General features: G+C 42.5%; 2 protein-coding genes and 1 non-coding gene across 3 annotated transcripts in view; 2 read left to right on the forward strand and 1 right to left on the reverse strand.

The window, feature by feature from the left end:
* Nucleotides 1–25,534, forward strand: part of LOC145416778 (dnaJ homolog subfamily C member 9) — a 412,599-nt gene that overhangs the window by 280,005 nt on the left and 107,060 nt on the right. The window lies entirely within an intron of this gene.
* Nucleotides 1–25,534, forward strand: part of magu (SPARC related modular calcium binding-like protein magu) — a 146,675-nt gene that overhangs the window by 113,481 nt on the left and 7,660 nt on the right. The window contains exons 9-10 of the mRNA XM_080285676.1: nucleotides 21,032–21,082; nucleotides 23,498–23,620. Coding sequence (XP_080141802.1) covers nucleotides 21,032–21,082; nucleotides 23,498–23,620 — 174 coding nt within the window. The remainder of the gene's footprint in view (nucleotides 1–21,031; nucleotides 21,083–23,497; nucleotides 23,621–25,534) is intronic.
* On the reverse strand, nucleotides 24,236–24,354 carry LOC145416841 (5S ribosomal RNA). Its single transcript, XR_013900363.1, has one exon. It is a non-coding gene; the product is annotated as a 5S ribosomal RNA (ribosomal RNA).

Consider the following 25,534-nt stretch of genomic DNA (forward strand, 5'->3'; position numbering starts at 1 on the left):
TACGCCAGTCCGTCTGCCTGGAGAATGATGGATGACCCTGTATGTGTGTGTGTGTGTGTGTGTTATTCATTGTATGTATGTTATTCTTCGTATGTTTGTGTATGTGGATGTGTTTGTGGATTCCTGTGCATGTGTACGTTTGTCTCAGCATGGAGAATGATGGATGACCCTTTGCGCGCGTGTGATAAATGACGAGTGTGTGTGTGTGTGTGTGTGTGTGTGTGTGTGTGTGTGTGTGTGTGTAAGGCCGTGATAGACACTACATGAACGCATTTAAGGGATCCAGTGTCAGAAAATAGTGTGCATAATCGAAGTTGTTTGCTTTTGAACTATCCGATATCAGAAAGCAAGTGTGTAGTTGGTGATTTATTATTACTGTGTATTTTTTTTATCACTGGGAGGAAAGATGAAAGAAAGATGGAGTGAAGGAAAGGGGAGAAAATTTGGTGATGTGGAGGGGGGGGAAGGAAGGGTGAGCAGCGAGAAAGAAAGAGGGAGGGGGAGATTTGAGGAAGGAGGGGAGGGGTGTTTGGAAGGAGTGAAAGCTGGTTGGGTGTAGAGAGAGAGAGGTGGGGAGGGGGAGGGGAGGGAGTATCAGTTGAATAAGTCTCTGTTAGCATCAACCCCTTCACAACGAGGAGCCTCTAAGTTCGGATAAAACAAGTGGTGCGGGGCATAACAAACCTCGCCCGACAGCATTCTCATTTATTGCTGTTAAATACCGAATTGACACTGCCATTTAGTGCCAGTAAACAGTTAAAGTCTAAGGTAATGGCGCAAATGAAATGGAATTTTTTGTCTGTCAGTACTAATTATTTGTAAACTATGCCATAATGAGTTCCAGTGTTGATAATAGTAAATATCTCCGTACCTTCAACTTCTACTAGTCCTGTGAAACTCCTCGACCTTGCGTTTCACCTTTCAGACTGGAACACATTTATATATAATAAAGGCGTTCAGTTACATTATGCGTCGAGTTATAGCCTACAGTACTTTTTATCACCACATACGTTATAATAACGTTTAGTGTATGTATATGCGACGTTGTTTTACGCATTAAATGTATTGAAGTTACACGTGGGTTTGTTAATGTTTCTTTTACGTAAATTGACACTTTCTTCTACAATTTGAAGGTACTTCCTGTATCTTGAAAATAGTAAATATCTATCTTCAGCCAGTTTTGAGATAGCCCCCTGAATACCCGTGACTTTGAGTTTGACCTTTCAGGGTCACATAAGGTCAAAGGTCATGGTACCAGTTTAAAACCCATATGGGACATCCTATACGTTGATAATAGTAAATATCTATCGTCAACCAGTTTCGAGTTATAGCCCCCTGAATATCCATGACCTTGTGTTTGACATTTCAAGGTCAAAGGTCATAGTACCAATTAAAAGCCCATATGGGTCTGCCTGTATGTTGATAATAGTAAATGTGTATATGCAACCAATTTCGAGTTATAGTCCCCTGAATATCCGATGCCCTTAGTGACCCTTCAAGGCCACTCAGGGTCGAAGGTCTTTGTGCCAAATGAAAGCCTATTTGGGTGTTCATGTATGTTGATAATAAATCTCTCTATCCTTAACGGGTTTGAAGTTATAGCCCTTGGAAAATCCGTAATCATGTATCGTAAAAAAGAAAATGAAATAATGAAGACGTGATGGTGGTGAAAATAATGTGTCGGTAACGAGAGAGAGGAGGGAGGGGGGGGGAGCAGGCGTGATGGTGGTGAAGGTGTTTGTATATGATGTGTAAAGTGTTCATTATGCGGTGGGTGTCAGACTGCATACCATCGTTTGGCGACACCACGAATAACTTAAGGGAGGGGTCACCGTGCTTGGAATGTTAACCTCTTTTACCCCAAGGATGTGTTATTACTGAAAGGGAGAATCTCTCTCTCTCTCTCTCTCTCTCTCTCTCTCTCTCTCTCTCTGCCATCGCTCATCGCCACTTTTTATCTCAATACGTCGCCTATTCTTCATTACCGTACGTCACTACTGCTGTCAGAGTATTTAATTCAGTTCGTAAAGACCTGTAAAGACCCTTCGAGGTGATGGGACATATGGAGACCTTCTGACGTCTGCTGTGAGAGGGGGGGGGGTTCTCATAAACCAAAAGAATAGAATAAAAACATTATATGGAAAGATTCATATATACGTTTTGCGTTCATCGATGGATTTCTAAGCTGAATAAAATACCTTCGTCTGCTGGGGAAGAGAATAAAATAACAAGAAATAAGAATAAAACTGGAGAAAGAAAATAATAATCTGGAAAGAGTTAAAAAAGGAGAACGAAAGAAAAAACAGTAAACGGGAAAAGGAGTGAGAGTAATATAACAAGAAAGGGAGGAAAGAAAGAAAAATAAAAAGGAAAGTCAAAGAAATTATAAAACAGTAAAAGGAGGAGAGAACGTGGATAGAAAAGGAAGAAAGATTGAAAAAAGAAAAGAAAAGTGGAGTGAAAGAAGAGGGAATAATAAAGCATGAATAAGGAGGAAATAAAATTGAAATATTTAAGAGGAAAGGAAAAGAATACAAGAATGAGGAAAGAAGAACCCAAGAGGAAAAAATTATAAAATAAGAAAAAGGGTAAAGGGGGAGAGCGAAATTAAGAGGAAAAGAGAAGAATATAAGATTAAGAGGAAAGAATAGGAAGAGGCAGGCCAGCAGGCGCCGCACTCATATACCTGGCACCCCGCGACGCAGGTAATAAGGCTGGCCCACCTTGTTAAGACCGTGGCGTGTAGTCTGTGAACACACACACGAATGAATTAGAAAAGATGATTGGGAAGGAAGGAATGAAAAAAGAATAAAACGAAACAGTAGCAAGAAAAGGTGGATAGAGGAAGAAATGAAAGGAGAGAAGGAAGTGGAGAAAAACAACAAAGGAAGAATATGGTTTAAGGAAAAAAAAAAAAAAAAAAAAAATGAAGGAAGGAATTGACAGAATGAATGTGATTGCAGAAGAGGATGATTGTAGAAAGTTAATAAAAAAGAAATGAAACCAGAGAAAAAAAAGAAAGGAGTAATGTCTGAGATGAAGGAGTGGAAACAACAGGGCAGAGAAAATAAAAGAGAGAAGGAATGAATGAGATGGAGTGGAAACATAATAAGGCAGAGAGAATAGAAGAGAGGAAGAATGAATAATGAATGAGATGGAGTGGAAACAATAGGGCAGAGGAAATAAAAGGAAGAATGAATAATGAATGGGATGAAGGAGTGGAAACATTACAGGGTAGAAGCGTCATTAAAAAAAAAAAAAAAAAAAAAAAAAATGCAAGAGGGTGATTAAAACAAAACCTAAAGAAAAGGAAGTCAAAAATTTTTTAAACAGGCAAAGAAGAAACAATACTAGGAGAGAGAGAGAGAGAGATTTAAATAAAGCAAGGGATGAAGAAACAGTACAAGGAGAGAGAGAGAGAGGCTGGTTGGGTAACACTTAATTGCACGGTAGTTAGAACAGGAATGTAAACACAACTTGGATTGCTCCACACACACACACACACACACACACACACACACACACACATTTTTCTCTGTCACCTCGTACACTCACTTTCTTAATTGGGGTTAGTTGACGGTTTTGTGTGTGTGTGTGTGTGTGTGTGTGTGTGTGTGTGAGAGAGAGAGAGAGAGTTACGTAGACCTTTGACCCTTACCAGCGAGCAGGGAGACAAAAGACAGACAGAACACACACCTAGAGAGAGAGAGAGAGAGAGAGAGAGAGGAGTTACATAGATACACAGACTCTACATCGTTACGGGCGAAATAGACAGATAGGAATACAAACACACATAGACTAGACCTAACTTGAGGAGGGAAGGAGTGTGTGTAGGTGTATTGTGAAGGTGTACATTTGTGTGTTGTGTGCATGCGAAAGTGTCCTGTGTTTGAGTGTATGTGTGTGTGTGAAAATCTGTGTGTAAGGACAGTGTACATTGTGTGTGTGTGTGTGAATATTATTACGTGTGTGTTTATGGGTATGTGAAAATTTGTGTGTAAGGAGAGTATGTTCTGTGTGTGTGTGTGTGTACCCATAAGAGTGTCGCCAGTGGTCAGACGGGTGGAGGTGGGTGGAGCAGGTTGGGTGGAGGTGAAGGTGGGTGGAGCATAGTGTAAGGCGGGAAGGTGCACGCTCCCACATCATGCTTTGGCGCCAGTTACCCCCCCCCCTCTCTCTCTCTCTCTCTCTCTCTCTCATAATGGAACCTGCGACCACCCCACCTCTCTTACCTGCCTGTCTTCCTAAATACCATAGTTTACTAGTGAATACCTGTTGATCAAAAAGAATTGTATACTGTTGTGGTCAAAGGCGGTGTCTGTGTGCTGGTAATGCGCGAGTGATTGTGATGTGCTTTGAATATTACTGGATTTAAGTTAGAGAGGGGGAGAGAGAATGCAAGTGACTCCCCACCAATTAAACTGTCCTGTTGTCTTAATTCATAACCCAAGTAACAACAGCCTGAGAGAGAAAGAGAGAGATTGTTGTCATGATGGGAGGAATGTGATGATAACCATGATGAGAAAGAGAGAGGGGGGGGGGAGGCAAGAGATTGTCATGATAGGATGATGGTAGTCGTGTGAGAGAAAAAGAAAATGAGAGAGAATACAGTGACTACCCACCAATAAAACTGTAGTGTTGCTTTAATTCATAACTCGAGTAACAGCATGAGAGAGAGGGAGGGAGAGAGAGAGTCATGGGGAGTACACGTGCACTGGGGATGACGTTGGTTAATGAGGGAGGATGGCGAGGAGTGGCGGCTGTAAAGAAAAATTTTGGAGGGGAAATGTGTGGAAGATAAAGAAGGAAAACTAAGGAAAGTTGAAATGAGGGAACAGGGAGAGAAATTGGTGATAATGAGAGAGAAGAAAGGGGAGGGGGAGACCGAGAAGGCGTCGTCGTAGTAGGAGTAATCATCATCATCATCAATTCATTCCTATGACGAATTTCAGTATTTTGTTTCTTAAAATGATTATATTAAACTTAGCGGAGTTTTTATCAGAGACGCTTCCAGAATTAAATAAAATCGACTGTAGTGGGAAAAAAATAATAACTAATACGAGTAATGAAGAATTGTGAGTAGGTGATGAGAGTGGTGACAGGTGAGCAATGTGATGAGTAGTGGTGAAGTGTGGAGGCTGATGGTGAGTCCTGAGTGATGAGTGTGGTGAGGTGAAGAAGTTGGTTGTGAGTGGCGAAGCGAGTGGAGAGATGTGGTGGTGAATGGTGAGATGAATGGATGTGGATGAGAATGGTGAAGTGAATGGAGAGGTGAATGATGGTGAATAATGTGATGGACAGTGAAGTGAATGGAAAGGTGAATGATGGTGAAGAATGAGGTGGATAGAGTGAAGTGAATGGAGAGATGTGGTGGTGAATGGATTTGGATAAGAGTGGTGAAGTGAATGGAGAAGCGAGTGACGGTGAATGGTGAGTTGGATGAAGTTAGGAGTGTTTGGAATGGTGAGTGATGATAAGAAATGACTTTGCGATGAATAGAATTGATGATGATTGAAGAGAAATGTAGAGGTGAGGGATGAAGTGAATGTAGTGAATGGAGAGGTGACGGGTGAAGTAAATGGGGAGGGGGGAGTGGTGTACTAGTGGATTGTGTGTGTGTGTGTGTGTGTGTGTGTGTGTGTGTGTGTGTGTGTGTGTGTGTAAGAAACCCACACCACCCAGACAACTAAAATTACACAAATCCTCATCAGTTATCTGTATGAGGTGTAATTCAGGATCCGATCTTATCACAGGAGGGAGACTTAAACCCACAATTAATCCTTCCTCTGGCAAGGGTCATGTTCTGAGTTCACAGGAGGCTTCGTGGCGCCATTTCTTGAGCGATTTATTTTGTATATTGCACCTTAACGGCCTCCTGTGTGCTGTTGACATCGTTTTTACATCGATATATTTTGCATCTGCCACATGCAAGAGGATAATGACTTGTAGTATGCAAAACAAATCGCCAAGTAAAAGGTTCTACGGAGTTTACAATGCCATCTACGAAGCAGGAAGGAGCGTTTGTAGTGATAGTGGAAGTGTTGTGTTTACCGTGTTTGTAGTGACAGTAGTGGATGTGTTGTTCTTGCTGTTTGTAGTGGTAGTAGTGGATGTCGGAGTGGAAGTGTTGTGTTTGTAGTGATAGTAGTAGATGTGTTGTTTTTGCTGTTTGTAGTGGTAGTAGTAGATGTCAGAGTGGATTCGTTGTTTGTTGTGTTTGTAGTGGGTGTGAAGTGTGTGTGTGTGTGTGTGTGTGTTGTGTGCTGTGTTTGTATGTATGCCTGATAGGTATGGACAAGCTGCGAGTGTAACAGTATGAAAGGATGTATTGCCCTTGTCGGTGTCCACTTAAAATGTCCGCCAAGACTCGATTCGACCCCAGCACAAGGCATCGCAGGACGAGAGAGAGAGAGAGAGGGGAGGGGTAGGCTGACTAAACAACCGTGGCTGCTTAGTATCTGGTGGGTTACGGGTTACATAAGTACATTGTAACGATAGTACAGTAAAGAAACTAATCTGTACAAAACGGGAAGTGTCGATTAATAATACAGTATTGTTTGAAACGTGGCCAGGAGATGAAGTGCATGGTGATTGTAGAGGTGATGGTGATGCGGTGACATGAAGTGAGATGGTGACATGAAATGAGATGAGGATGAAGTAAAATGCGATGAGGTGATGGTGATGGTGAGGTGAGTGGTGAAGACGTGAGTTCAGGACCACAAGTCAGGCAGCTTCACCACCCTGGCGCCAGACTCACCCCCCTCCCCCTTCACCCCACCCTGCCCTCCCCTCACCCTCCCTCCATCCCAACCCCCCCTCACACTCCATCACCCCTACCCCCTTCCCTCCTGCCTTCTCTCTCCTTCACCCTCTCTTTCCTCCCCCATTTATCCACCTCCCCACATGTTTTTCTCATCTTGCATAGTTTTGTTACTTTGTCCATGCTTTCTCTACTTCCCTCTTCTCTTTCCTCCCTCCCTTCATCCCCTTTCTCTCCCTCCCCCCTCCCATCCCTGATAACTCCTCCTTCCAGCCTTCTGTCTCCTCCCTCCCCTCTTCCTCCACCCTTCTCTTCTTCCTTCATTTATTCTTTCATATCTACTTAATTCTTTATGTATCTCCCTGCTTTGTTCTCTCCCTACATTCCCTCTTCGTCTTCCCTTCTCTTTCCTCCCTTCCTCCCCTCCCCCTTTCTCCCCGTCCCTTTCCCCTCATTGACTCCTCCCTCCAGCCGTCTGTCTTCTCTCTTCCTCATTCCTCCATCTCTCCATTCCTCCTCCGTTTATCCACCTTTTGACCATCCTTATGTATTTATGTTCCTTTCCCCCTTTCTCTCCCCTTCTCATCTCACCTCCATTCTCCTTCAACTTTTCCGTCTCCCCCCACTCCCTTTACTCCTCCCTCTAGCATTCTCTCCTTTCCTTTCTTCCTCCATCTTCTTCCTCTTTCCCTCCATCCTTCCTCCATTACTCATTCCCTGTTCCATCAATTATCCACTTCCGTATCTACCTGTTCCTCATTACTTGTACTCCTTGCTCTCTCTCTTTCCCTTCATTCCTCCCCTTTCTCGTTTTCTTCCATCCCTCCCTCCAGCCACGAAAGGACAAACAATTTTCTTTGCTGTTTGCTTTCTTTTGTACTCCTTTGTGCCCTCCTTCCTCCCACCTGCTTAGTGACTTCATTGTTTCACCCTTTACTTTCTTCTGTTACCCTTCCCTTGCTTCTATTCATTTCCATCCTTCCTCTCCTCTCCTGCCATTCCCTCCTTCCCTCCTCCTCCCCCCTCCCCATCATCGACTCCTCCCTTCTGCCTCATGTCTTCCCTCCCTCCTCTTCCTTCCTTTCCTCCTTCCTGTTATTTCTTCACCTCTTCGGCTATTACTTTTTGTCCATTCTTTCACATACTTGCCTTCCTTCTCTCCTTATCCTTCACTTTCCCTCCTCCCTCCATCAGTACTCTCTCCTCCTCCACATATCTACCTCATTATCTGGTTCTTCCTTCTTGCTTTCTGTTCTTTTACCTACCTTTCCTCCTCCTCCTCCTCCAACCCTTCTTGACTCTTCCCTCCAATTTTCTGTCTTCATCATTTTCGTCATCATCATCATTCTCTCTCTCTCTCTCTCTCTCTCTCTCTCTCTCTCTCTCTCTCATTCTGTCCTCCCATTCTCACCCCTCCCCTCTCCTCCCTCCCTATCCCCCCCTTCTCCTCCCCTCCAAGGCCGGACACATGCTAGGCTGGTTTTGACTCCCTCTCCTCCACTCCCCTCCCCTCCCCTTCCCCTCCATCATTGTTATCGTCTCTTCCTTCTAATTCTGCTCTCGATCCTTCTTCCATTCTTCTTCTTCTTCTTCCTCTACTTCTTCTTCTTCTTCTTCTTCTTCTTCTTCTTCTTCTTCTTCTTCTTCCTCTACTTCTTCTTCTTCTTCTTCTTCCTCTTCTTCTTCTGTTTCTTCTTCGCACTCGCTTCATACTCATCCCGCCCTCTTCCTCCTCCTTCTTACTTCCTCTTCCATCTCTCACACATCCTCTTTTTCTCTCATTTCGTCCTCTTCTCAGTCACATCCATTACATATTTCGTCTTCTCAAATCCTCCTCTTCTCGCTCACTTCCTCCTCCTCCTCCTCCCCTTCCCATCACTTCCTCTGCATCCACTTTCTTCCCCTCTCTCTCCCTTCCTCCACTTCTTCCTCTCTCACATTTCTCCCTCCACCCCTCCCTCTCCTTCCTCCATCAGATAGGTGGAGTCAGTGCCGATTATGTGGAAGAGTTTAAGTGGATGAAGCGATTTAATTCTCCACATATAACCCTCTCCACCACCACGACACATTGCAGTTTTGTCCATTTATTTTTTGGTGGTCATTTGTTAGGCAATTTTGGGGTCATTTTCATGTCATTTTTTTGTGATTTTGATGTCATTTTTAGGCGATTTGAGGTCATTTTGGGGTCATTTTTGGATTTTTTTTTTTTTTTTTTTTGGGGGGGGGTGTTGTTTTCAGGTCATTTTTTGGTGATTTTGAGGTCATTTTTTTCAGGTAATTTTGAGGTCTTTTCAGGTAATTTTGTGGTCATTTTCAGGTAATCTTTAAGGTCATTTTCAGGTACTTTTTGAGGTCATTTTTAGGTCATGTTGAGGTTATTTCCAGTTTATTGGTGCTTCATTCACACGATTTTATTCAGCTCAGGGGCCGTATCCCCCCCCTCTCTCTCTTTCGCTCTCTCTCTCTCTCTCTCTCTCTCTCCACACTAATTCGTCAGCCCTAACGTGCCTCAAATTTTCGTCCTTTTGCAGCCTATTTCACGTAGCTCAGTGGCAGAAGACAGTAGTACGGCTCTACATCCATTCCTCAGCACTTCATCGTGACTAGCAGTATCCTCTAACTTCAATTTCTACTACTACAGTTCTGCATCCTTACCATAGCACTTCTTTATGACTAGCAGTATAGTCTGTAGTTAATCCCTTAGTGTTAAGTGAGCAGAGGAAAGATAAGGCCTTGCACTGAAGGGGTTGATAAAGTTGTAAATAAGGGGTTGATAAAGTTGTAAATAAGGGATTGATAAAGTTGTAAATAAGGGATTGATAAAGTTGTAAATAAGGGGTTGATAAAGTTGTAAATAAGGGATTGATAAAGTTGTAAATAAGGGGTTGATAAAGTTGTAAATAAGGACGGAAAGTGCACCATTTCTGGAAGATTAGGATGAGAGAGAGAGAGAGAATTACTTGAGCATAGGTAGATAAGAGGGAACTGGTTTGTAAAGAAGAGTGGTGGATGAGTGGGGCAAGGTGCTTAACGATAGAGTTGCTGATAGATAGAGAGAGAGAGAGGGAGATTCAAGACGAGAAAGTCAAGAGGAGAGGAGGAGGAGGAGGCTAGACACGTAGAGAGTTCCAAAGAGGAAACCAAAGTGACACATACAGAGTTTTAAGAGCTAGCTAGGCAGATATTTAGGGAGTTTTTGCAGTAGGTGAGATGAAGACAGAGGTATTTTGAAGAGTATCCCAGACTGGCATTTGACAGCGGTGGGTTGGGTTACAGAATTGCCCGTCACCAATGCACTTAGTACGGAGACAGATTCATGTTAATATTCTCTCTCTCTCTCTCTCTCTCTCTCTCACTGCTGGTTAAGGTTGGGTGGACGGGGGAGGGCCTTCTGATGTGTTATCCTTGTCATACTCTAGTGGAAATATCGTGTTATTATACTCCATTAATTTTAACGTTTACATGAAGTCACGCTCCCACCTTATATGTACCGCTGTGGTGTGGTCAACATTTAGGGGTCACATGCACTGAGGATTTAAACACAGGTTATTGTAAAGTTGTTCTGTTCCTCCTCCTCCTCCTCATCATCATCATCATCATCATCATCATCTTCATCTTTATTATCATCATCATCCACCTTCTCTTCATCCTCCTCCTCCTCATCATTACCATCACCGTCGTCATCATCTTCATCGGTATTCTCCTCTCCTTCATCTTTATCCTCCTCCTCCTCCTCCTCCTCCACCTCAAAGGTATATAGGACAATGAAGTGAAAGTAATAATAGAAAGAAAATACACTGATGATAATAGAAGGGAGAAAGTGAACGGTGGGGAGCAGAAGAAACTAGAGGGAGGAGAAAGTAGAATATATCAGGAGGAGGAGGAGGAAAATGAGAGAAGAGAAAATCAGGTAGGTGGAGGAAGAGAATGGAAGGGGGGAAAAAAGAATAGTAGGAGTAGTGGTGGTGGTGGTAGTAGTAGGGGAGAGAGAGAGATGGGGGGATTTACCCGTCTGACCTGCTGTTCGTCATATTATTCAACTAAGAATTGTCTGTAATCATCCTCTCATCTCTCTTCCTCCTCCTTCCATCTAATTCTTCCACCTCTCCCCCTCCATAAATTCTTTCTGCTCTCGTCTCCTTCCATCTTCTTCACTCCCCTCCCCTCTGTGTGTGTGTGTGTGTGTGTGACAAAGAGAGAGAGATGGGAAATAGGTTAGGTAAAGAAGAACCAGCAATAAAAAAAGAAGGAAGGTTGAGTGCTATATAGCGAAGTGGTGCTAATTGCATGTTCTGGTACAGTATGAGGGATGAGATGCTATCCTTAGACATGTACAGGTAGCTTCAATTTGCGCACATACACACACACACACACACACACACACACACACACACACACACACACAGTACAGGTATGTTTATTTTACACCGACCGCACCCCCCCCCCTTCCCCCGAAAGGAACATGCATAACTTTATAACAAACAAACGTGCAGTACAGTATGGTAAAATATGTAGATGAAAAAAAAAAAATGAATGTAGGTTATAGATGAATTTAGATTAATTTACTAGATAACTGAATACAAGGTGAAGTAAAAGATAAGTGATAAATAATCCCAGTGTAAGGAAAAACATAACAGTAAATAATGGTTGATAAATAAGTAACTAAACAGATGAATAACCAAGACACCCGTACGATGTCTCTTGTAATATTCTTGCCATCACCAGCCGACTTCAATCTTGGACACTACAGACTCGAGGGGTCAGTCTTCATTAACTATTTCACAGTAAATGTCATCTTCCTGTCGCGAGTAAAAACGTGAGAAAGGAGCAGGAGTAAACCCAAATAAAACGTTATAATGCTAAAAAAAAAAAGGGGGGGGGAAGCTATAGGATATTCACTTACTCATTTGGAACTGATCAAGAACACGTCACTGTCCCCTGCCACATCCAGTATTGTATCAGTCAATCTATCAGCATCCTTCAAACTGTTGCTTTCCTCCTCGTGACTGGCTGAAGTGAGTGGGGTATAATTCAGCCCAGGGAAGCCCAGTGGAGTAGTGAAGGCATTACACGTGGTCTCTCTTAATTCATTCTTTATTGTGTTATTGTGTGTTTATATCATTAGGATACAGCCTGGCAGTTTTTATTAGGCTTATGAGAAATCCTGCGTATATAATTAGACTTTGGGAACTAATGGTTACTGTATTAACACCCTTAGGCTCCAGTGACCTAGCCAGTTGACTCTCTCTTTCTCTCTCTCTCTCTCTCTCTCTCTCTCCGTGCAACCTTCAGACTTTTTTATTCAGCTTAGGAGAGACTTCCTGCTGGAGGAGTAAGATATACTGATAGTCATCGTTAACCCCTTCAGTACGAGAAATTTTCCCTGAGTTTATTAAAATTGTCTGGAGGTAAAAAGAATCCCCCCCCCCCCCCAAAAAAAAAAAAAAAAAAAATGTAAATAAATAAAAGACGTATCGAAGGAAGTAAACAGCCCCAACATGCCCTCAGTGTGGACGGTGGGTGTTAGTGTCGAAGTAGTGACATGTGAAGTTATGTGGCATGTTAGAGGATAAAAAGGGGGGAGGCGTGGAATTAATCAGACTTAGTGGATGTATTCAGTATAGACGGTAGGTATGAGAGTCGAAGTGGTAACAATTTATGTGGCATGCGAGAGAGAGAGAGAGAGAGAGAGAGAGATAGTGGAAGGAGTACAGTAATTTTTCAGACTTGGTGGAAGTATTAAGTATAGACAGTGGATATTAGCGGCGAAATGGTGACATGTGAAATTGCATGGTATGGAGACAAAGGAAGAGGAGTAATTTTTCGTCCTTAGTGACCCTGGCCAGGATTGGAAACCAGACGCAGTAATACAAGAGAGGGGGCTCAACCGACTGGTTTACCCAGGTTTCTCTCTCTCTCTCTCTCTCTCTCTCTCTCTCTCTCTCACCCTGTTTATCTAGCTCTCCCTTGTTCTTATCTCGTGTACATCACTCACTCCTCCCCTCCCCTCCTCTCTCCTGATCCGTTTCCTCTCTCTCTCTCTCTCTCTCTCTCTCTCTGCTTACGTAAGTTCATTAATCTTTGTGTCTTTCTCTCCTCCCTCCTTCTTTCTCTCCTCCCTCCCCTCTGTCCTCCGTCCTCCCAATGCTTACATAAGTTTAAATTCATTAATCTCTCTCTCTCTCTCTCTCTCTCTCTCTCTCTCTCTCTCTCTCTCTCTCTCTCTCTCTCTCATCTTTTTCTTCGTTCTACTGCTTATCACTCTTCTCTCTTTCCTTTTTTTTTTTTTTTTTTTTTACTTTATTCCTCCTCTACTTCTCATTCTCCATTCTGTCTCTGTTGCATTCCTTCTCTCCCTTTCCCTCCTGTCACCTTTTCGTCCATCGTCTGTTAATTCATCCTTTTTTCTCTTCCTCCCTTCCTTCTGTCCTTCCCATCTCTCTTCTACCCCTTCATCCTCCCATCTTTCCCTCCCTCCTCCCTTCTATCCCTTCCCCCTGTCTTCTCTCCCTCTTCTTTCCTCATTTTTTTACTCCTCCACTGTTTATCCTTCCTCACCTCCCTCCCTCCCTCCTCCTTGCGAGTGCTTACATAAGTTAATTAATCTTTGTTAAGTGCGAGACGGCGTGTTGGCAGCCATTAAGATAAATACCCTTGTTATAAATATCTCACCGTTAATTACCATATACTTACGGTTCATCTCATGTTAAAAATGTCACTTCTTGAAATGCTCATTATTTACGATATTTTAGTGCTATAGTTTATTCACTTTTAGCTGGCGAGATGAGCCCTGCCCACTGATGTATCTATCCAATCACAGGCTACACATACCTCAATAGAAAGTCCTTGGGTCTATTTTGCACTATTTTTGCAGCAGAGGCTAATGAATTTCCTTCTTATCCATTGTTTTGATTGAGCACCTTAATCATTCACAACTACTCTTCTAATACATATGCTGAAAAAGGATCGGAAGTGTTTATTTCGAGTCGGAGTGAAGAAATATCATGCACGTTATTGTCCCTGAGGCGTTATGTAGCAAGTAACCCATCCATTTTTAAGTCTCCCGTAAGCTAAATAAAATCGTGTGAAGGTAATGGGACTAAAATACAGAGCGGGTTCAAGGGGTTACGTTCTGTATTCCTCTGACCTATTGTGTCTGACGCGGCTTTCAGTGAGGGGAGGCCTAGACAAAGATCTCCAGGCATTTTTGTTCCTACTCAATAACGACTTCCTCCTTCAACACACCACCTTCCCTCACGGTATACTTCGTCTTATTCCCTCCATATTGTTTCTTCTTGGTCTGCCCCTTCTTCCAGCCATCTCGCTCACGTAATTCTGTCCAATCCAGCCTCTCACTGTTCTTCCCCATAACCTTACAAAATACGTTAGGATAATTTGGCATATTGGAGCGTTAGATGTAAGTTAGCATAGGATGGTTAGGTTAAACCATTTTGATTCTATTAGGAGCTTTCTTTTTCCCCCCCGATAGAAAATAGGGAATGATTGAAAATAAGTAGACGAGACTGTGTGTGTGTGTGTGTGTGAAGTATCTCCAAACTTTGTGATGTATATGCGAAAATTAACGAAGAACAACGGAGCGAAAGGAAATACATAAATCTAAGAAGACAAGGTAAGTGGTTTTAAAAATTCTCCCCCACGCGTTTACAGTATTTTGCTCTCCTTTACAGTAGTCTTGTGAAAAAAAAAGTTAAAAAAAAAATGAAGCGAAAGAAGATAAATAGTTGGGAGAGGACAAGCGCTTCTTAAAATATCGGTTACATGACTCGGTAGGCTGGGAGCGTCACACCTTAATTCTTTGCTTTATCGATTTATATTCTTGTGGGGCATGAAACTGTGAGTCAGGATGTAGTGTTTGTGTGTGTGTAAAAGCTGGGGTGTATGTATGTATGTGCTGTACTCCCCGCTGTGTGATGTATGTGTGTGTGGAGGAGGGGGAGGAATAATCTGTGTGCCTGTTTTGGCAGCCTGGAGGAGAGCTGAGTGCAGATATGTGTGTGTGTGTACTCTTTGCCCTGTTTGTGTTTTGGATGTGTGTGTGTGTGTGTTGCGTGAGTGTGTGTGCGTGTGGCGTTAGTGGTAATGGAATGCGACATGTGATTAGCAGGGTTGGGTTGTAAGGGTGGCTGTGTTGTGTCAGGCAGAGTGGCCAGCACGCAGCCCAGAGTGCATACCTCAGCTTATTAAGGCCGGTTGAAGCAGTGGCAAGGGATTTTTGGTGCGTTAACCCCTACAGCCCGAGGACGTTGTGGTTTATTCTTTCCACCACTTGAGTATTACCCAAAAGGAGGATGGTGGAGTATAAGAGGATAGTTCGGCCTGCAGTCCACTGGGTTCATATTTCAGATGAACCTCGGGCTGCTGCTACTACTACTACTACTACTACTACTACTTCTATTACCACCACCATTACAACTTCTGCTACTACTACTACTGTGTAAGGAGTGTGGCGGGATTTTAGGGACTTTGAGGGTGAATTAGGTTGCTTAGGATTGTGTGTGTGTGTGTGTAGTGAGATTATGTGTGTATTTGTGTATAGGGAAGGGGATTGTGTGTGTGTGTGTGTGTGTGTGTGTGTGTGTGTGTGTAGTGAGATTATGTGTATAGGAAAGGGGGTTGTGTGTGTGTGTGTGTGTGTGTGTGTGTGTGTGTGTGTGTTGTGAGATTATGTGTGCATTTGTGTATAGGGAAGAGGATTGTGTGTGTGTGTGTGTGTGTGTGAGGGGGCAGTACACAACATGAGAGGGCGTTGACTCTTAGGATTAATGAGTCTCCCCTCCCCCCTCTCTTTCTCACCAGCATCCTTACTCACTCCTTTCTCTTATTCTTAGGATTAATGAGTCTCTCTCTCTCTCTCTCTCTCAGGAACAGAAGATGATGGTAGTAATTAGTGGCAGTGTGTAGGTCCGTGAGATCGTAGTGCTGTCAGGTCTGTCTGTCTGCTGTCTTTCACCTCCTTCCTTTCTCCCCGTCCTCCTCCTCCTCCTCCTCCTCCTCCTCCTTTCGTCCATTTCCTTATTCCTTCCTTTTTCTTTCTTTCTCTTGCCATCTATCGCCACAGTTCATCTTCCCATCCTTCCTTCATCTTTCCTCCACATTTTCATCCATCTCTCCTTTTCTCCCATGTCTTTTTTCTGTCTTTTCTCTCCTTCTCCTTCCTTCTCCAACCACACCCCAACCCTCTCTCTTCCCCCCCTCCTCACCTCACCATACCCTCCTTCATCTTTTCCATATATCTTCCCTGTCCTTTGCTATCCTTGTGTTATTCTATAGTTTAGTCACTTGAAGGAGCTACCTAACATGGGTCAACAGTTCTATTGCAGTTAACCTCTCTAATTTCCTTGTTCCTCTTCACCTCCTCCTATTTCTGCCGACTCCATTCTTCTCCCCCTTCCCTCCGCTCCTTCCCTCACCCTCCTCCTCTTTCTCCTCTCCTTCCCCCCCCCCCTTCACAGTGCAGTGAGAAGTGTGCTATAAATACATGTACTGGCCATTGATTCACTGTATTCAGCTTAGTAACTGGACTACAAGATAAGTAATAGTACATTATTTATAAATGATAATGATTGGAATTTTTAATGTTTTCAGTGATCGTAGTGCTAATGGTAATAAGGTAAAGAAGAAATATAGCATTGAAGGAAGTAATAATAATAATAATAATAAATAATGATAAAGCGAAACATATAAAGAAGTAATTTTCATGAAACAGCGAACAGAGAACAAGTCGTTATATCGCTAATTAGTGTCTTTAGCTGATCATTAATTACATGTGATTATATATTGGCCATTCTGATTAAACGTAATAATAAAAGGTAATAGATGAAAGGAAGGATTAAGAAAAATAAGTGTTGGAGACTCGGACGCAAGAATAAGTGAGCGTAAGATTGTCAAGAGCGAAGTTGAATAAATAAATAAAATAATAACGTTGGACAGTAATGAAAAACGAATCTAGTGAAAAAGAAAACGTAATATAGACATCAGAACGGGCAACTTGTTTAAAATTAGTACTGCTGGGTATATAAAACACACACACACACACACACACACACAATAAACAAACAATCGATTTACGCTCATTAGAAATTCCTAATTACTCCGCCCAGTAACTTCCTTTACCTGACTCTCCCTCCATTAGGCCTGAGAGAGAGAGAGAGAGAATGATATGGTATAGCGAAACAGAAGCAATGCACGACGCTGCAGTATCAAAACAAAGATCAGTTGCGTAGATACACAGACCTAAGTTTACTACGAGTTTTTATTTCCATCATGCCAACTCCATTTATTTTACATTTAAGTTAGGAGAGACTTTTCGAAGTGGAGGGGGGACGGTCCTAAGCAGATGCTTCGTGGGAAAGGGTGGGGAGTTGACCTAGAGCCTTGAAAACTTATAATCTGAGGCTCGTGTGCATATTTTTAACCTTGAGTCTTTAAAGCCAATAAGATGAGCCTGTCGTGTGCAAGTTTACAGCTGCATATTGTGTGGAGGTGGGATGTCTCTGAGGATCTGGTAATGTTTGTGTGATGATTGTTTTGTTCCCATCCTTCCCGGATCTGTCCTCCTCTTGTTCACCTGTCTCTCCCTTTCTTTTTCTCCCGTCTTCTTTTTTTATTTGTGTTTCTTTCACTGGATTGTCTGATGGTGGGGTGTTGTTGAAGAAGATCTCGTAATGTTTGTGTGGTGATTTTTGTGTCTAGTTGTGTGCATATTTACAACTGCATAGCGAGAGATGACGCAGCTCTGTGACTCGCCATGCACAAGCTGTTATGTGACGAGGGAACGGCATCTAAAGCCATTGCATCTCTCCACCGTGGGTTACAATAAGTGCCATTCACCGAGGATTTTAAACGTCTGTAGTTCCCTCAATTACGTGGTTAATGACTTGATTGTACCTTGCAGTCGAATAGCCACCTCGACAAATAGCTACTTCTCCTGCTTGATTTGGCATGTTTTCTTACGTGGCCTGCGTTTTGTGTGAGGCTAATTTGATGGTGTTGCCTCCTTTCTTAAAAATAGCTCACTGTGCTAGTTTTTAAAGTCATTCATGTTAGAGCATCAGTGAAGCAGTGCGCATTTTTTTAGTGATGTGCGTACTGCTTTTACTTTACGCATTTTGTACGCTATTTTTTCTGGCTTAGTTAATTCAAAGTCACCTGCATCCTTAATGAGATCGCTGGTGAGACTGCCTTCACCTCCAGCCCCATTTCTCTTAATTATTTTCAAAGATTTCAGTGCTTTTTATATAATGCTGGGAATCACTCCCCCCCCCTCTCTCTCTCTCTCGATCATCATTTTCTTTCTGCATTGCATAAAATTCTTCTGCTGTTTTGGTAATTTCTGTGGCTTGTTACATCTGAATTAGAATACCAGAGAGAGAGAGAGAGAAAGGGTAATTGAGAAGGTAGGTAGCAAGGCCGTTTTGATAGGTCGTTACCCTCACTGCAGCCTTGACTCTCTCTCTCTCTCTCTCTCTCTCTCTCTCACACACACACACACACACACACACACACACACACACACACACGAGGGATATACTTTTCTTCGCAGAGTTATCTTGCCTCATGGTCCCTCCCTCTGCACTTTATACCCCACCACCACCATCATCATCATCATCATCATCATCATCATCAGTTCCCATTAATACATGCGTTGGAAGGGATGCAAATACGATAAACACACACACACATACATACACAGTTTGTTTGTGTGTGTATGCAGGTGCGTGTAAGCAAGGGGGTGAAGTGGATATAAAGAGATGGAGAGGGAGAAAGAGAGAATGAGGAAGTAGAGACAGACTAAACAACCTACCTGACTCCATATACCACCATACCCACTCTCTTCCGGTTACCTGCTCTCTCTCTCTCTCTCTCTCTCTCTCTCTCTCTCTCTCTCTCATTACTCCTTTTCGTCTCTGTTACTTTTCTCATTCTCTTCCTCTCATACTTTCCATCCTTCCTCCTTTCCTTTTCCCTCCCTTTCCTTCCTTCCCTTCCTTCCTCCCATGATTTTCTCCTTTGTATCTTTAATGCCTTACCTCTCGTCTTTTCTACCTCCCTTCCTCCCTTTCCTCCCTTCCTCCCACACTTTTCTTCCCTCCCGTCCTTCCTTCTTTCCTTCCTCCTTCCCTCTCCAACTTCCTGTTTCCATCATCTTGACACTCAACAACAAACAGGAGATTGATTGTTTTGAAGGCATTTTTTGACCCCCTTAAGCAAAGCAGTGTGAAAAAATGAAAGAGGGAGAGAGAGAGAGATTCAGTAATAGAAGGATTTTGAGGTATAATGCACAAAATAAGTCGCAGGGGAGAGAGAGAGAGAGAGAGAGAGAAGAGGCTGTATCTAAGTCCTTCAGATTGAAAAGTAAAATCCTGCAGAAATGTAAAGAAATAAATTGTTTGGAGAGAGGGAAAAAAGCCGTCTGTAATTTCCCCAGTTCTAGAAATCTCTCCCATGCTGAATAAATTAAATAAAAAGTCATGATGATAAAACCGTCCGTAGGTAGTGAGAACAAATTGAGGTCGTAGTACAGAGGGGGTCAAGAATTATTTAAAGCCAGTAATTGTTTTCCACTCTGTACCCATCACACCATCAGTTTACTCCTCGATGTTTACAAACTTCTGGCCAGCCTGTGAGTATGATGGATGTGGGGATGGAGGGAAGACCAGATGATGTAGAGTGAGGTGAGGTGAGGTTAAGCTAGATTTGATTAGGTTAGATTATATTTGATTACGTTTGGTTTGGTTAGATTATATTTGATTACGTTTGGTCAGGTGAGGTGAGGTAGAATGGGAATAGCAGATGATGACGATTGGGAGGTAAGGTTGGGCTAGGATTTAAGTTTATTTCGGTTTGGTGAAAGTTTGAGAGAAGGGAAGTTACGACCACTCTCCAAAGTACAAAGACCACCCATTACATTACGACCCTTTTACGACCATCGCCCAGTATACGACCACATGCAGATTACGACCGGCCTCCAAGGTACGACCACCCCATAAATACTGAAAAATACTGTTACCCCATTACGACCACCCTTTGTAACAACCATCTACAGTATTCTCGCACGACCATCCATATAATTATTCTTCCAAAATACAGTAACCACTTACAATATACAGCCATCTAAATACATCCCATTTTTGTACATAGGTGAATAAACTTTTGAGGGGGAAAACTCTAGGGAGCGGAACATCCACATTTCAGTACGGCGAATAAAAAGATTAATAGGAAACACGAAAAAAATGGGTACAAATGGTTAGCTTGTGAGTTGGCGCCGGTATTTTGATGGCTTGGATGTGTGAGATATTGCATGAGATGTTTCAGTTGTTGTTTGATAGAGTTCTAAACTTATATTGACCTTTGCAATATTTGTAGCAGCTCCCCTACTTTTTTTTTTTGTTTTTTCCCACTTTTGTTCTGGCGTCTCCCTTACACAGTTTCTCGATGAGGTTTGAAGTCGGGATATGATGGTGATTACCAGTGAGACGCGCACGGATGTCCAGTATGAATGGAAGTGTGCTTTGTTTTTTAGTGGCTAATATTTATGCTTTTTTTCAACATTCGCTGGGATTTAGATTTAGTATAGTTATGTTCTAAGAGGTATAGATTTCTTTCCTATTGTTAGTAGTCATTATTCATGTATGTTCTTATGGAAAAAACCGTGATTACCACAATAATGTTTTATATTCGGCAGTTTTACATGGAGATTTAATTTTGCTCGTTTAAGATGATGGATGGATGAATGGATATTTTTTGTTCATTTATTTCCACACGTGACACCCCCACCATCCACTCACTGGATTTAGTGCTACCTTAGGTGACTGCTGGGTGAAGAGCTAATGCCTCTTTACCACCCAGGAAACCAGTTACTGCACTGGATGGTAACTACATAACTAAATGGCCTGGTGGGTTGGTGCGCCTTAACGTGTGATGCCCATAAATATTTACAGCAAAGGGAGGTTGGGGTTTCTTGCTTACGTAACACCATTCGCTGGGGGGCATCATTAGCCTTGATTATCTGAACTACACAGCCTAGCCCAGGACATCAATGTTGAGCATTAGCTGTTTGAATGATTTATTATTATTATTATTACTGCTACTACTACTACTTCTACTACTACTACTACTACTACTACTACTACTACTACTACTATTACTACTACTACTACTACTACTTCTACTACTATTACTACAACTACTACCGGTACTGTACCTTTAGTATTTACGTTGCTGTTTACTTATTTATTTATTTATTTGCAGGTCGTCGGTGTAACAACCCTCCATGTGGCTCCAACCGTGAAGTCACCACAAGTAAGCATTTACTATAGGTATAGTTCATTCACGTTAACCTGGCCCAGATTTTCATCCTTTTGCAGTTTATTTCACGTGACTCTGTGCTAGAACGAGAGAATGCTACGGCTCTACGTTCTTTCCACGGCACTTCGTGATCGGCATCATAGTCTAGTGTTGATCTGTTGCAACTACTGAGCATTCAGGGTGGAGAGATTGCAGTTTTAGGCCAAAGTTAAACTAAAATGAGTGTAGGAGAGTAGGTTAGCAGGTAAATTAACCATTTCATAAGCAGTATGGTGGGTGTACAGCGAAAAGCAAATTGGTAGTTGGCAGGAAAGCCGGTAAATTGATGGGACAGTTTTGGGAGATGTATTTTTGTAACTGCTATCGTGAATAAATTCCGGAGTCACGAAGAAGTGCTGTGGAAAAGATGTACAGCTGTAACATTATTTTCTGCCATTGAGCAACATGAAACAGCTGGAAATGGATGAAATTCTGAGCCAAGTTAAGGTGAACAAACTACAGTGTGCGATTCCAGTCATTATTTGTGTCCAGAGATGTAAGATGATTACTTACCTTTAAATGTTCTGGAGTACAGTATAGTAGCCTAACCCTGGATCTGTACACCTCACTAGGGGTAATAAGAGACTTTTTATATTATTGTTTATTATTATTATAATTATCATTATCATTATTATTATTCTTTTTTTTTTATTTTTGAAGGCTCCAACGTGCTTACATGCATCAACCTTGGTCACCTAATGGCGGCTTTCCATGCTGGTTGATGTTTAGCAGCTTCCAGAGGACACACTCAATGACCTCATCCCAGGTCTTTTTCGGGTTCTCACTATCTGCACCCAATTATCATCCCCCATCCTCTCCACATGTCCAAACCATCTCAATCTACCTCTCCCCATCACAGCACCAATACACTCCAGTCCCATGCTACCTCTCAGTTCTTCCACCGTAAACCTAGCCCTCCAAGGCCTTGCGCTCAAGGACGCACTGCACATCCACCTGATCATTGCCATTTCTGTACGTTTTAGCCTGCGAATATCCTCTTCCTTTACTGCCCATATCTCACTACCATACAGCACTACGCTCTTAACATGCCACATCCAAAGATCCTTTAGCACAGAGGGAGAGCCCTCTCAATGTCAGGAGAAGCAACAGCTCCTCCTCACTCTAGCCACAGAGGTAGCTCCTGCCCCACCTCCAGCACATAACATGTCTCCCAAATAACAAAACTCTTCCACACACTCAAGAGACTCACCGGTAAGTTCATTCCTTTCACACCTGGCAGTCTCCACATGCTCTCCTAGACACACTGCACACTTGAAATCAACATTATGTTTGCAGTCTGCCTTTAATACCACTACATCTCTTATGCACCCACTTATTATAAACGGTGAACAAGATGGAATTATTTCCCACGCCCTTATGACAAATCGCACATAGCCACTCTCCCTCTTCTTTGACAGTACCACCCCCAGCCTTAGATACCATCACTTTTTTTTTTATCTGCATTTACTCTTAAGCCCTTGTGCCCCATACCATCTCTCCACTTCCTAAATCTTTCCTCTGTCCTTTCATTCTCTGCAACCAACACCAAATCATCAGCATACAACATCTCCCTTGGGAGTCCATTTCTGAAGTCACGTGGGAGGGCTTCATGTACCGTGATAAACAACAAGGGACACAAAACTGACCCCTGATGCACACCAACATTCGCCTAAAACTCATCACTCAAACCTCCATTCACCCATTCCAGAGTGTGAGCACCCTTATACGTGGCCATAATGACCCTACCCAGCCATTCCTCTATCCCAGGCTTTCTCATTGCCCACCTCACCACTTCTCTAAGGACTCTGTCAGATGCCTTCTCCAAATCAACAAAAACAAAATACAGTTCCCTTTTCTTTCCTATATATTCTTCCTGAAGCTGTCAAACAATGAATAGGGCATCAGCAGTCCCTTTGCCTGGCATAAACTCAAAGTGTATCTCAATATTTTTCACTCTTTCCCTAATAACACCTTGTAGAACAATCTCCATTACCCTCATTATTTGACCTAAAAGCTTTATCCATCCATCCATCCATCATCCAATCCTAGGTTGCCCCATGAGGAGTGTAGGAGCCCAGGGCTAGGCAGGTTGGTCCTGACATTTAAAATGAGTGACCAGCCTCACTTATCCCTGAGTGGCATTACGTGAACAATAAACTATCATGCCTCTGTAATTTACTCTTTCCAGGGCATCACCCTTCCCTTTCTACACATTTACAATTACACTCTTCAGCCAGTCGTGAAGGACAACACACTCATATGTAATTGTATTTATCCAGCTGTGGACATACACTGTTTTGTATCTGCAGCTTTGTGATACTTTAGCATATTACCAGTAACTGCATCTGTAATGTTGGAATCTTGTTGCAGTGGCCCCACCATCCTGCCTGCGGTACCGTGCTGAGGCTGGCAGTACAGGCAACGGCAACAACAGCATCCCGGTGTTGGAGTGCCAGCCTGATGGTCGCTATCAGCCTGTACAGTGCCACAAGAGTCAGTGCTATCTCTATCATATTAACTGTTGAAATTACAGTAGTTATTTCAGAAAGCTGTATTTGAGATGTGGTTGCTTAGTCAAAGTTTGCGTCAACTTTTGTTCAGTCAAGAATTTCAGGATGAGCAGAAGGCAGGGTTTCAGTTACTCAGGTAACATATATCTTTTTCTTTATGTAAATATTATTTCAGTTTTAGTATATATTTGGTACTGTACAGTATGTACAGTACTGTAGTTTACACTGGCACATGCAGTTTATTGTAGTATAACCAGTGACTGGTATCCTGCCCTTAATTTCAGCTAAGCTGCAGACCAACAATGAGGCATGCTGAAGGTCCACCCAGGACACATTGCAAGCCTCATATGAAATACAATTTACGTTGATTATAAAACAATGATTCAGGTGTGGCAAACTACCTTACAGAGAGGCAGTGCAGGAAAGATTAACCCGTCACGTCCTGAGGTTTTCCGCACCTCCGACATCCCCCAGTCCCGAGGTTCATTCATTCATTGCCAGACGCCATGTATCCCAGACGGGGTGGCCAAGGGCTTAGAGTTAATTGTTTTTACAGGGAGGGGCACTAATCCTCCACCAACCCCACTTGACGTAGGGATGCCAACAGCATCTGGTGTTCCCAGGCGGTCACCCATCCAAGTACTAACCAGACCCAACGTTGCTTAACTTCGCTGATCGAACGGGAAGCGGTGTACTCAATGTGGTATGGCCGTCCCGAGGTATTTTCGAGAAAAAAAATTTTCGGCTAAAACCTTCGCTTTTGGTGAGAAACATCGAAATTCATAGAGAAATCGCTCACTTGAGGTTTAAAATACCCAATCCAGGTAGGAGTTCCTCCTTGCCTTACTGGGTTTTCTAACATGCTGGCACCAAAGAAAACGAGTTCTATGGGAGGGTAACTATTTTATCCACTCATAAACGGTATTTATTTATTTACTTGGTACGAATGTATATGTAGTATGAGAGTATATTGGTTTTCAAGCAGTAATAAAGGCATTATAAGCATTGTTTCACTCACTAACTAATCACCATACCTGACCTTTTTTTGCCACATTACCTGATCATTATTTCTGGCTGTTTCTTCTTCTAATGTTATGTAAACATTGTCTTCCACATTGTCATCGATTGGGGAATCACTCTGGCCCTGAATATCTTTACTAGCCAGGTCACTGGTAACAGGTGAATTGCCGGGACAATGGCGTGAGGGGGGGAGGGGGGAGGTTATGCGGTGTAAGGCATTGAAGGCATTGTCCCTGCTTGGCATCTTGTAGAGGAATAGAGGAAGGTGTCCCGTGTATACATACGAAAAATCACGCGCGAAATTTGAAAATTGTGCAAATTAGGGACCTTGCAATTGCACGACGTACCGGTACGTCGCCAGGACTGGCAAATGCAAATCGTTGCAATGTACCCATACGTCGATGGGACGGGGCGGGTTAAAGGTTCTTGATTACAGCAGCCAAACATTGGACCCTTACACCCAGAAGGGAGAAATATTATTTTATTAATTGTGAGAATTATTATATGCAAAACTATTGAACCTACATTATACAGTAGCCAATTTAGACTTGATCATATAATATGTGTGAACTACTCTGTAGTTATATTGCAGTCTGTAAGTGCTCATTTCTTGACTCTTTCAGTTTGATAACCTTTTTCACTTTTTTTTTTATGCCTGCCAATGTTTGATTCAGCAGAGAGGATACTTCTTGTAGCGATATTGTTAAAAGAAAGTTTCCATAAGGGCCCCCCCCTTTTTTTTTTTTTTTTTTTTTTTTTTTTTTTTTTTTTTTTTTTTTTCTCCCACATGATAATTGTATTCAGCATAGGGAAGATCATTTGTACTGTGGGGTTAATGTCAAGTGTGTAACAGAATTATTTGACTTTGAAACAACCC

The sequence above is a fragment of the Coenobita brevimanus genome, chromosome 107 (genome assembly GCF_032717465.1).
Source record: "Coenobita brevimanus isolate Jiangsu-jjx chromosome 107, ASM3271746v2, whole genome shotgun sequence".
Taxonomy (NCBI): domain Eukaryota; kingdom Metazoa; phylum Arthropoda; class Malacostraca; order Decapoda; family Coenobitidae; genus Coenobita; species Coenobita brevimanus.